At 36.3% G+C, this 13616-nt stretch overlaps 1 protein-coding gene across 1 annotated transcript in view; it reads right to left on the reverse strand.

Annotated features, from left to right (window-relative positions):
* Window positions 1-13616, reverse strand: part of RYR2 (ryanodine receptor 2) — a 740642-nt gene that overhangs the window by 98129 nt on the left and 628897 nt on the right. The window contains 7 exon segments of the mRNA XM_036828245.1: window positions 600-703; window positions 2340-2436; window positions 5555-5667; window positions 6419-6454; window positions 9214-9348; window positions 11947-12006; window positions 13124-13294. Of these exon segments, the coding sequence (XP_036684140.1) occupies window positions 600-703; window positions 2340-2436; window positions 5555-5667; window positions 6419-6454; window positions 9214-9348; window positions 11947-12006; window positions 13124-13294 (716 nt within the window).

The raw sequence follows: 13616 nt of genomic DNA on the forward strand, positions 1-13616 counted from the left end.
GCACATTTTGATTACTGGGCTTATGAGTGCATTTCTTATTTAACTCCATAGAGGTTTGCCCTTTGTGGTTTCAGTGAATTCATATGACCAAGACTGTAGGAACCAAGAAAAATGGAGAATGCCCATAAAATAGATCTCAAAGAAACCTTCCACTGACCGGATGGCTCACCCACCTCCTCAAGTTTCCTAAGACTTACTGCTGAATGGAGACAGAATCTATCCAGGAAATTTGGGGTCACCAGGGGTCTCCAAACATTTTTGGTACTGAAATTTGCTTTGGGCTCTTTTATTTTCCAAAGCCTGTTTGTGATCAACAGAAAAAGCATTTTATAAGAAGATTCAGAATCAAGTCAACCAGCTAATTACAATGTTGTTAAGAAAAATGAGAGCTAAGTAAATATTTGACAGGTAGCTATTAAAGCCTGAAGTTGTGTGAGCGTTGGTTCGTGGTGTATGCCAGACTGGTCCTATCTTTGAACACTTCTCTCTCCTCCCAAGAGCAAGATGAAATTGAGACATGAACACGTGACGGACAGAACACTCGGACATGGGTTTCTATCTGTTCTTCCTATGTCTCGTGTGAACCCTCCCAACCATACCATTTCTCCGTTAAAGCCGTTCGACTAAACAGAAGGATCAGCTGGTGGAGAGGATCAACCCGCTTAGTGCCTTCATCTTCTTCCGGAGGTTCTGCTCCAGGTTTCTATACAAAAGTCAAATTGATAAAATTTCACATTTAGGTGAAATGTTCACCCAGCCCCAGGAGCACTATGAAGGCTCGGAACAACAAATAAAAAGAAAAGTCTTTCTCTTCCTATTGTGGTGCGTGAGTGTGCCTGTGTTATATGCATTGTACCTGCACGTGTATGCACGTGTGTGTGTGTGTGTGTGTGTGTGTGTGTCATATTACCGACGCAAAAGTATGCAGCTTTAAAAAAACAAAAAAGCTATTTAATAATGGGACCAAAAAGCACTATGGGCAAGGATGACTTACATCATTTAAAAATTCTGAATGCTATTCTTATAAGCAGATTCATAACTAACTGAAAAGTGTATCTGCTACATGGATTTCAGCTTTAGGGAGGGCTCAATTTACAAAGAATTGCAATAAAATGATGCTACATCACTCCAAGTATAAAAATGGAGTTCATGTAGCAAGGCAAACTGATTATCAAATGAAACATTTTTGTTGCCTACATAGACAGAGAAAGGCAAAGAATGCTGAATGAGTTAATGTCTGAACCACTTACACATTATTTTTTCTCATTTTCAGTTACTTTTAAAACTTAAAAAAATTAATTTCATTCTATTGGATAGAACATGTACCATGAGGAAAATTATGAAGCATTTTTACTGACTGTAGAATTAATTAATCCCATTTGTTGAATGATTTAATGAATTTTATATCTCTATAAGAATTACCTATTCAGACTGATATTCTCTCTACATAAATGATGTTCTTTCTTGGATTGAAGGCTTAATGTTGCAGGTACTGTGTAAATTTCTACAAGGTTGAATATTCTAATATTCTACAGGTTTTGATTTTAAAGACAAATGAAATTCATTTAAAATATAAGGGGGTAATCAGGGTTAAGGTTTTATGAACTGGATTAGTTTATCCTTTATGTTCCCTGATAATTTGTGAGTTATACAAAACGAAACAAAACTTTTAGACAAGAGGTCTTTAACTTGGGAATCATAAAGCCTCTAACTAGTGTGCAAAATTCTGCAGGACTGTATGCTTATAAATTTTCCTAAGATGGTTCTTGGTCAGATTTTTAAATAGGTCCACAGCTCATAAAAAATTAAGACAATGGCTCCCCTGAGTGAAGCACTCTCAGTAACAAAGCCTCCTTATCAGCATGGTTGGACTGAAAAATTCTACTTGCCATTTATACTATATTTACCATGACTTCCTGCTCTTCCTGTACCCAATCTATCATTCTCTGCCCTGTATATGTTTAACAACCAGCTACTTTTCATTGGCTTTTGTCAACCTTTAACTTAGTTTTGGTGAATAATTCTTTATGGTTCAGCTTTTATAGTAATATCCTGGTTCTGAGGTGTCTGAAGTTGCTTTGAGGAAGAATTTAAAAGAATAATAGAGTCAAAGTTTAGTTAAATTCTGAATTGCTGGATGCTGATGAGATCTCTTTGAAATAAGAAGAGTGAATTTTTCCCTAAACACTGCATGCAATAACAATCGAGAATAAAGTTTCCTAAGGCCCATACACTGCAATGATGTTTTCTCTTCAATGTTATAAGATAAATGGCTCACACCAATGTTATTCCACCAAGCCCAGACTTTCTTTCATCTTCTAACCCCATTAAAAATGTACCGCTAAATCTTCTATCAGTTTATCTTCAAAGTAATGTTCTTCTGTCTCAATCCAAGATTTTTCATATCCCTGAAGAAAGAGATTGACAGCCCGATGCCTAAAAGGTAAGCACAATTTCAAAGTTATTTTTAATTAAAGTGAAAAAGTATTCAGTAGCACTTTATCACTGGATTATCTGTGCACTAAAAGAATAACATAAAAATAAACTTCCCACTCTAAACTGAAGAGCAAGACATCACAGAGTATAGAGAAAGGTTTCTCAGATCACACACTGACATGGATTTAGTTATTTCTAAGTTTTGTAATATTGGTCAAGTTATCCAACTTTGTCGACTTTCACTTCTCTCATTTATAAAACTAGGATAACCCCATCTATGTGTCAGTTTAGTGAAACTCTAACTGAGATAAAGAATGTAAAGCACATTGGATAGATGCTCATTACGTGGTAGCTCTTATGACATAAAGTGGCTCTGGATAAACGATGTTCTGGAATTATCCAGTGTTCCTGTTAACATTAGATACAGACCCTGAGGATTACAAAACTAAATGTATGAAGGGAACTTTATGGGAGTATATATCCAAAGATTAAATCCTAGAATACTGATGATAAGTGGTTGCCTATGAATTAAAGAAGACCAGTGAAGACTAAAACCATAAGTAAACTCATCATGAAATTGATGAGATTTATGGCTAAGGTTCCACTCTAAGAAAATCACGTCAATAAGGGAACATCATAAGAGAATACCAGACGTGTTAAAATGAGCTGGTGCCATTGTAGGATGGAATGCTGAGCCTAACAGTATCAAAGGCGGGCTAAGGAATCATGAGACATAAAGGTAGACAGGTTTATGAAGGGCCTTGAAATACAGGGAGAAGAACTGTCAACACAGCTGGAACGGCCAGAACTCACCATAAATTCTTGTACGAGAGAGGCTCAACCTTACTGGCACATCAGAATCCCCTGCGGAGCTTTTAAACAGTACACATGCTAAGCCCTCAGATATTCTGATTCAACAGGTTGAGGCTTGGATATTTCTCAAGCGAATCTGAGTGTGTTTCCTAAAAGCACCAGGTCTGAGAACCACTGGAATAAGGGATACAATTTTGAATATGTTACATCCGAGAGAGTGGAACGGCAGACTCCGTGACATCGTAGAAACTAGCCTGGAATCTGCTGTCATCAACATGATGTGAGTCAATAAAGGGAGTTGAAGAGGTGGCCTTGAAGGGACGGATGGTGATGCGAAACGGTTCAAAGGAAAAGTTGAATACCGTATGCTAACACATATACATAGAATCTAAAAAAACGGTACTGATGAACCTAGTGTCAGGGCAGGAATAAAGACGCAGACGTAGAGAATGGACTTGAGGACATGGGGAGGAGGAAGGACAAGCTGGGACGAAGTGAGAGAGTAGCACTGACATATATACACTACCAAATATAAAATAGATAGCTAGTGGGAAGCAGCTGCATAGCACAGGGAGATCAGCTCGGTGCTTTGTGTCCACCTAGAGGGGTGGGATAGGGAGGGTGGGAGGGAGGCTCAAGAGGGCGGGGATATGGGGATATATGTATACATATAGCTGATTCACTTTGTTGCACAGCAGAAACTAACACAACATTGTAAAGCAATTATAATCCAATAGAGTTGTAAAAAAAAAAAGAAAAGAAAAGAAAAACTTGATGAAACTTGGAAAATGTCTGTATAGGAGGAACCAGAAAAGAAATAAGAATATGAATTCAAGGTCAATGTTCTATTTGACTAAACTGTGACACCATAATTGAGTCAGAGAATTTAGAAGCAGCACGTGGTTTGAGAAGGAACTGAAATTAGTGACTGACGAGATGGCAAGGAATTTACCGGCCTTAGTGAAAAGGAAAAGTTTTGTTTGTTTTGCTTTGTTAGTGGCGGGAGGCAGGGAGGAGTTACGTTTTTGTCTTGTTTTTTTTTTTTTACTCCCCAACTTACGTTATTCATTCATTCAAACACTTACTGAAAGTCAGTGCTCTAGGTGCTGAAGATATGAAATTGAACATAGCTCTAAAGGATCTCAAAGTCTGAATCAGAGAGACAAACAGCCCCAATACTATAGGAAAGTGCCCACAACGAGAGGTATTTAAAAGTGCCCTAGAAACAAATAGGAGGAAGCATTTTCAACTTGGAAAAAGTAGAAGGGCGTGGCTTAGTCAGAGATGGTCCAAAAAAGAGATGCAGCTGAGCTGAGCCTTGTTTAACAGACATGCGGATGATGCCACTTGTATAAAGCTCAGAGTGGGAAACAGCACAGTTTCTCAGGAGAATCACAAGAAGGTTGAAATGGTACCCTGGGCTAGACTTCAATGCCACGGGTTACTTTTCTCTTAACAAGTATATCTGCTGTATCTCTAGGAGAAGGTTGATGGGTCTGTCAAACGTGTTTATATTATTCCCATAAGTTAGTTCCATATCAGCTCTTTTCCCCAAAGGTTAAATAATCACAAAAATAATAAACAACAATTAACACTGCTCGTGTTACGTTCAGTTCTAAGCACTGTGTATACTTCGACCCATTAAATAACCTGAACAACTCTATGAGGCAAATTTTACCGTACAGCTGAGAAAACTATAACAAAGTCAGGTAAGAACCTTGACCAAGGTCATGCATCCGTAAGCTGTGAGGTCAGGATTCAAATCAAGGCAGTCTGACCCCCGAGACTGAGTTCCTAGTTACTCTATCCTGCCTCACATATGTGAGCAGATCCTCCTGAATATTTAAAAGTAATAGAAAACAAACTTATGGTTACCAAAGGGTAAAGGGTGGGGAGGGATAAATTAGGAGTGTGGGATTAACATACACACACTACTATATATAAAATAAACAACAAGACCTACTGTATAGCACAGGGAACTAACTCTATTCAATATTTTGTAATAACCTATAAAAGAATCTGAAAAAGAATAGATTTTTATATACGTATAACTGAATCACTTGAAACACCTGAAACTAACACAACTATACTTCAATAAAAAATAAACGTCATTTAATAATGATCTCTTACAGACCAATGAGAATACCCAACAAAGGAAAACAAAGTCAAGTATTACACAGAAGGGCCAATAAATCTTGTCCATCCTTCTCTTGGACTACTGTACTCGCGTTAAGGTAGATGCCTCCTATCACTTGTTAGGGGAAGAATAACTTTAATCCATTATAAACATTAAAGAAATTCTGACCTTGGCAGATTATATAAAGGAGCCATCCGAAAGCAGGCAACCACTGCCCGTTTCCTCTGCTTAGAGAGCAGTTTGTGCCACACGGCCTTTTTCGATCTCTGAGGATGTTCGACCTGAGGTAGAATGACACAAAGACACACGTATTTAACCCCCCAAAGGCCCCCAAAAATACAGCTGCATCTTTTAACTAAGAACTTTTAGGATTTCAATTCCAAAAGTACCTTACAATTATTATGGGAAAACCCATGTCCTCCAAGTTACCCAATGCTAAATGTGAAATAGTTTCAAATGTTAAATATTTTCCTTAGTAAAAACACAATATTTTCCCAACACTGTGTACTTTAGAAGCTATGTCATCTTTAAAAATCAAAGAAATAGAAAACTATCCTATATAAAACAATTTTGTATCCTTTTTAGAATTCGGTTATGGTGCCAAAACATAGTTTTTGCCTATGCAAAACAACCTATTCTTATTTATTTACCCATTTCCACTAATTTTATCATAAGAGCTACAACAGTAAACATAAATAGAGGCAGTTAAAGAAAATTCTAATGAAAAGTCCACTGTTCCTTAACATAACACAGGATGGAGAGATGACAAGTCTTTGTGAACACATTAGTAGGAGTGAGTAAAAGAATTTAATTTTGCAAAAATGTTAAAATATATAATTACTTTGTTAGATAGGGACAAATGAGAATTCAAAAGTTGCAGTAAATGATGCAAGCAAGGTATGTGTTTAGCTAATGGTGTTTGGAATTTCAAGAAGAAAAAGAGATTAATTGTAAGTATTAGAGAGAAAAAAAATCCCAGCATAGAATTCTACATTAATTAGTAATTTCTAGGCAATTGAACACTGTACTTCCCGGACTGTAATATCTCCGGCGCATACATGTAGATTTCTGGAAGAAATAAAAATGTTACGTTAGCTAAAAAAGTAAAACTAAATTTATTATCCTTTGCAGTAAAAGGTCAACATATGAATGTAATAATGCCTGAAGAAAACATTAAGAATGTTTGGATTACAGTGGTTTGGAAATTTTAACAAAGCAATTTGTATAATTTGAAAGCACTTATTTCTGTGATCTTCTTCCTTCTATAGGATCAATAAACACTTTATTATAATTATCCAGTTCAATTTTCTTCTTGGTTATATTAAGCAAAACAAAACATTGTTGAGACACTGCAGGTGAAAACAGAATCAAGGGTAGTATTATTCACCTAGCATATGGCATTCTGATCAACATGGGTGACAGTCAACAAACATAATTAACAAGGAAAGACCTTAAATAGTGAATTTTCCTATAAATCAAGTAACTAGATGTTGTTAAGATCTGTGATCCAAAGGTGAACATCAAGATGTGTCTTGTAACTGTTTGAACACCTGGGTTTGCTGCTGTGTTAGCCTGTCTGGAGTTTGAGTATTAGAAAATTCCAAGGAGACAGCTTACTGTCCTAAGAAAAATGACCAGATGTACGGTACAAAATGTTCAATTGCAAAGGTCGCTGACCCTTGAGCCAAATGAAGTGAAGTGGGTCCTCTGCACCCACTATTTTTGCACCGAGTGTGGCAAATGAAAATATTCTTTGCAAACTATTCTATGACTCACAAATAAATATTAGAATAGAGGTATTAAAGGCATGAATTCTGCACACAGATATCTTCCACTCTTTTCTATTCTTTGATAACTGATGAGTTCTTTTTACTCATATTCTTAACATTTTGAAGAATACTTGGCCATGAAAATCTGACCCTCTTACCTTTTCCTAGATAATTCCTACTTCTTTAAGGTTTACACAGGGATCACCCTCATCATGGCTAGAGTAAGTCTGGGTTCCTCTTACTCTCTCTTCAGTACACTTTGTATCCTGGCACATCTAAATCACTACATATTTATCTATGTGGCCATATACTCTACTAGAGCACAAGCCACTTGAGTAGAGGGACAGAATTCAGTCCCCAGCAGAGTACAATGCTGCCATACGGTAGTGCATGCAATAAATGTTCACGGGATAAACAGCTGCTCAGTAAAATGAATCTCACCACTTTACAAATAACATCATTCATTATGATCACATGTATTTATGAGTATATAACATATGATTATAATAAAACAGGGTTCAATAAACTTCATTTAATGTATCTAAAAGTCATTCAAGCAAATCCAGATATGTGCATGAAAACCAGGAAGAATTAAAAACTCATGGTAGAGTAATGCTGTCAGAAATGGTCCTCTAGGAGCCATTTAATTATCATTGAGTAATCTTCCTAAATATGTATATACTTCTGGAGACACAACTCTATGACTTTATATGTCACTTAACATTTCATTACCTCAAATCTTGTCATCTGCTGATGGATGATCATTTATATTTATTTAATATTTCATGAAAATATTTAGGGGACCATTAAGTTGCCTAAATAATACTTTATTATCATATTATATTATGAATATTATGGTGTTACATAATGTAAATACGTATCGATAGCCATATGGTATAAGAGTATCCTAGCTTAATCTCATCAGGTGTAGCGATAAATTGCATGGCATTGGAGAAGTTATTAGCATTTGGGGGGCATCTGAGTAAGCAAGAATGAAATTAAGAGGATGCTACATTAGATATACCCCTTGGTTATTTAACTGGCCAGGGCAGTGACAGGAGGTCATCAGCTAATATAAAATAGGAATCAAAGAAACACACTTATTATTGCTATGCTAGTAAGTTCTGCAAAACATTCAGATGACAACATCCTGAGGTGACATGGGGCATTTCATTATTTTATGTTCAGTGTAAAATAACTGGCTCTCCATGTCAGGTAGGTCTTGTCATGGAGACCCAGGGACAGAGCACACTCTTGGGTTTACACTGAGCACACTCAGTCTGGTGTTATTTTGCTGAATGGACCTCGTGAGAAACAGAGACTGTCTCTGTGTTGCAGATATTTTACCTAAGCCAGAAGATCCCTTATACAAAAATACAATCTACTGACTGATGACATTTCAGATATTATTGGTCTGGGAATTCTTGAGCAAAGGTAATAAATAAGAAAATCAAATACACAGGAAGCTTTGTAGCTTAAAATAGAATACAACTGAAAAATGATATAAAAACATTATTCTCACATGGCTTTAATACCAATGCACTGCTCTTCTCTAAATGTAACATATTGCTGAACTTGAGAAAAATTAGCTCAAAAATATTAAAAGGAAAGGTTAAACAAGTGACCTTAAATTCAAAATTCAAATATCAGACCAGGGAAAGATAGTATCTCAAACATGTTTTTATGAGCAGCAATAGAAAAATACTACAGTTATAAAACATTTGAAATCAGGTGTAACTCCTGAAATTTTTGTTAGAATGGCTTAAAATTAATTATATAATTTAAATTATCTGTTTAATTTTAGAAATATTTTGAAAAAGACTATAAAACAGAGGCCTTGATCTCCCCAAATACATTATTTATCGATGGTTACAGAAATTACAAGCTTGGAAATGCTGCTGATTAGATACTAAGGACTCCCAAGTCATAGATTTCTTGGTAATGAACATGCTGGACATATATGTTTTCTGGCCCACAGTTAACAAGTTAACACACATCCTTTAAAAAAATATTTTTTATGGTTAAGGCAAATGTGATTGAATCAACACAAAATCTAACCTGTTCAAGATGAAAAAGCACATTTGCTATATCCAAGACCCTTTCCACTGTCTTCTCAGGATCGGAAGTGTCTTCTGTCCTGTTGGGTAAATCTTTGTAAAGAGTCATCTGCCATCTAATAGCAGGATCCTCCACCTGCAGAAAAAAAGAAAAATGTTCAAAAAATACAGTGTAAAGAGGGGAAGACCCACTTCTGAAGAGTCAATCTATAGCTATTTATTGAGCATAGCACAGGGTGAAAACATGACGCAGAGATCAAGACAGAGAAGTTAAGTACCTTGTACTCATGAAATTTATCGTCTGGTGAGGAAGGCAGACATCAAACAAACATTGACAGTTGTGACAAGGGCTACTAGAAAGAAATATAAGGTACCTGGAGATTTAACCTAATCTGTTGGTGGTTGGGAAGATTTCCCTAAACAAGTGAAGTTTCAACTAGGATTTAAGGATGAGCTGGAGATGGTCAGGGAAAGGAAATAGGCAAAGCAATCTTTTATCTTTCTCTTTTCCTTTCACAGTCAGACACTGAGAGATTCACATATTTACTTTAGAGGCAATGATATAGGATCACATTTATCTATAAATACAAGGATTCTACAACAGAGCTCAGTCTCACTGAAACAAAGATATCAATTAATATAAAGCAACGAAGGCCTACAAAATCACATTCTTACAATAAAACAATCTACAGACTCTACTTTTTAATACTGTCAAATTTCCTGAGTGAAAGATACAACGGGATTCTGAATGTTTTTAAGAAATATTATTTTAAACCATAGAAACTGACAAATACAAGCATCTTTCCAGGGATACAGCATTTCAAAGAAATAATTTAGATTAACTATGTCATTAAAAACGGGCAGAGCAATACTCGTATGTTTCTCCTCCCACTAAATATTTCCTTTAAAAATGGGAGACGGAGTGCAATGAAGCAGAAGTAAATGAACAACATCTAAAACTTCACAACTCCTAGCCTGAGAAAGTGTAGTTTGAAATGTTAAAAATAACTTTCATCTTAGAGGCAAACAGAGATAGAGCTTTGTGCACTGAACGACTTGTCAACACCATTTGTCTTCTGATAAAACAAAATGCTTTCCTCCATATACTTTTTTCATCTGAGGACTCTGGTACCTCTAGATATTATTCTTTCTAATATACAATCACCCCCTCTTGTCCTCAGGATTACCAGTCTTACAATTTCAAGACAATGTATTCAAGAAGGAGCTGGGAACAAAAGAACTCATTGCTTGCAAGTCTGTAGATACACGAGGGCCTTGGGGCCTATTTTTATATACATGGGGGCCTTGGGGCCTATTTTTACGCCTGGCGTAAAAAATATAGAATGAAATGTCACAAAGAATAAGTATTCATTATGCCTTTATTTTCAGGTTTCATTCGTTTGGAGGTGAAATATTGATTATAAATATGCATCCTTTTCAGCTCTTCTTGTTCCTCCTGACTCCTCAATACACAGCATACATTGTCCAAAGTATCTCTACAAGTAACCTCTAGAATATAATGGAAGAATTTCCTCCTGCTTATCCAAGACATAACTTTTATTTGACTGTTTCCTGAGAGTGGTATAAACCCCTTCTTAAGAGGTAGTGAATACTTTCTGTCTCTATGTGGGACCATGGTTCTCAAAGTGTGGTCTCGAATTCCCTGGGGCTCCCGAGATCTTTTCAGGGGCACGTGATTGCCTCAAATGCCCATGCATGTAGTATAAAATTGAGGTTCAGCTGGAGCCTTTATGAACATTTTGAATAATGTTCAAAATCTTTTTGCTATCTGCAAAGAGATCATGCTCTTATAGGAATTAATCTCCTACTCTGTTAAAGTTAAAATTCAATGGATAATTGAGTACACAACAAAGTACACATGAAATTGGCTCTAAGTAATATTTGTGCACTGTGAGTACTGTAAAAGCATGTCGCACCTTTATCATATTATATTCCGAAGTGTTAAAAGAAAATGAATATGGTTTGGATCTTTGGAAAGAAATATTTTAATACCCAGGAAGGGATACATTATACTATAGCCACTAGTTTTTGACATTTGGACATTTTCACAATTAAAAAAAAAATCCTCAGAAGGGACATCTGAATAGAAGCAAAGAGTTGAGTCAAAATAATAAATTGCTAGACTTCTCATATTACATAACAGGTCCTATAAACAAATTAATAGTTTATCCACTACTATGAAAGCATTTCCAAATAATGGTAAATACTTGGACTACAAAAACTACTTCGAGCAAATTTTTTACCCACCATTAGAAAGTATGTGTTATCTTGGTTTCCATTCATGTTTCTCTTCTAAATGTACACTGGCTTTGCTGTTACATTAATTCTTGCTACCTCGTATGTACTAATGACTCAAATACACTTATTTAATTTCTGAGTACTAGGTGTAAAGTATCAAATTTTCATAGACACCCGTCTCCATGTCCCAAAGGTCCTCCAACTCAGCTATATGAAGGAAATTCCCAACCTTTATTTCAACTGGCGACATCTTTTTTCAAAGTTTGACAATCTCCAACGATCTACTTTAAAAATACATCATTTGTTATCTTGAGAGTCATTAATACAAAAGGATTTGCAAGCAGGATAATGACTGATTAAGATGATATATTTTCACTACCTTACTTGTTAAAGTAACATTATTTGTAGTACCCTTCTAAAGAGAGATTAACTAGTTTATAGGTGCTAAGTGTGCTTTCTAATAACATTGGCTTACCTTGCCTTGTAAGTGAATATTACTGCGGATTATATCTCGAACTTCATCCTCAGTGTCTTTCTGTCAAGAAATAAATGTTACCTAAATGAAGTCTTATAATGCATCGACTGTCACAAGTCATTAGAAATAAACCTCTTGAAATAGTATATGTTTGAACAAACGTCTTTATAGGATTTAATACATGCAACAAATGTATTAAATCGCTCAGATAATTAATATCTGGGGCTTATCGCTCAGATAATTTTTTGATATTGCTGTGACTTGAAACAAGACAACCACCTAATTTAACTCCAGTGAAAGTGCCCTAGACTCAAGACAACTGAACTTCCAATTCACAAGAAGTAGGGCAGAAGCATGTTCCCTTGGGTTCAAACAGGAGTATGTCTCCAGCATTCTCTGAAATCTCCATGAAGTCATTTTAGCACCCAATAACATCCCCAAGGATCCAGTAATAATGAGGGGCATATCCTGAGAAGCAAATATTAGACAAAAGCCAATGGGCCTGCATCTCTGCAGCTCCCTTTCCTACAGTCTCCCTTCAATTTGCTCATGGTAGGGTCTCAAACTCTGGATATGTAGAGAGGTGCTTCATTGTGGGAACATGGGAGGGAGAACATGTCCTCCAATTTACATGAATAAAAGACAGCAACCCCAATGTATATTTTTGAAAACTTGCATCCTCTCTGTGTAACCATGAAGAGGAAAACCAGAGACCATCAAGAAATCTTGAGAACTTCAATCTTGATGCTCACAAAGGAGAAAAGCTGCTGATTCAAAAGTCAAATTCGTATCTAGCGACGATCAGCACAATACATTATGCATCTAACATTCAAAATCACCCTTCATAAATCTGCAGATACCTCTCATCACAAATTTGATATAGGAGTTCATATGAAATCCATTTTTTTCCACTACCAGTGACTTGTTGCCATCTTTTCTATTTGGTTTCTGAATATGCCCTGGGGGTGATTAACGTAATTTAGAAATAAAAACAGCCTCCAAAAAAAATATTAGGCAGTCTTCATGTCTGAGTCCTAGGGCCTGTGCAGAATAATTGCTTAATAAAGCATTCAATGCAAATGAAATATTGACATAGAGCAGTGAGACGAAGGAATCCAAACACATGAGCATCTGGAGGTTGCATGATCATTCCCGCTGGTAGGAACAGGAGCCTTACCAGACTAAATCGATTTTTGGCCAGAGCAATGAGCTCCTGGTCCCCAGGGGCACAGATGTTCAAGCCAATGGGCAGTAATCGCTTCAGAGCTGCCACGATAAGAGAGGTCTGCATGGAATACCGGTCTCCTTTGCGCTTCATTTTCTTCCGTTCCTGATCAGAAACAGCTGCCTACAGAACAAAGGTAAGTGTTGGAATCTGCAATGACTTCTTGTCTCATAGGACTATGAGCCTTTTCTAACCTGCCTGTAGTTTCACCTTCCTCGTTTCCCGCTGGTCCCTACTGTTTAGGAATCCTATTGAGGATGCCCTTTCTCTTTCCTTCTCGGCATCTCTTGCTGATTTTAAGTCCTACTCTCAGATTCCCAAATCACTAGAATTTACTGGTGGGCATTTCTATATAATCTTTTTTTTTTTTTTTTTAAGAGAAAAGGTTTATTTATTTTTCTGTTTCTTTTTGTTGTTGTTGTTTATCTGGCCACATCATGTTTCC

Source organism: Balaenoptera musculus, chromosome 16 (genome assembly GCF_009873245.2).
Source record: "Balaenoptera musculus isolate JJ_BM4_2016_0621 chromosome 16, mBalMus1.pri.v3, whole genome shotgun sequence".
Classification (NCBI taxonomy): domain Eukaryota; kingdom Metazoa; phylum Chordata; class Mammalia; order Artiodactyla; family Balaenopteridae; genus Balaenoptera; species Balaenoptera musculus.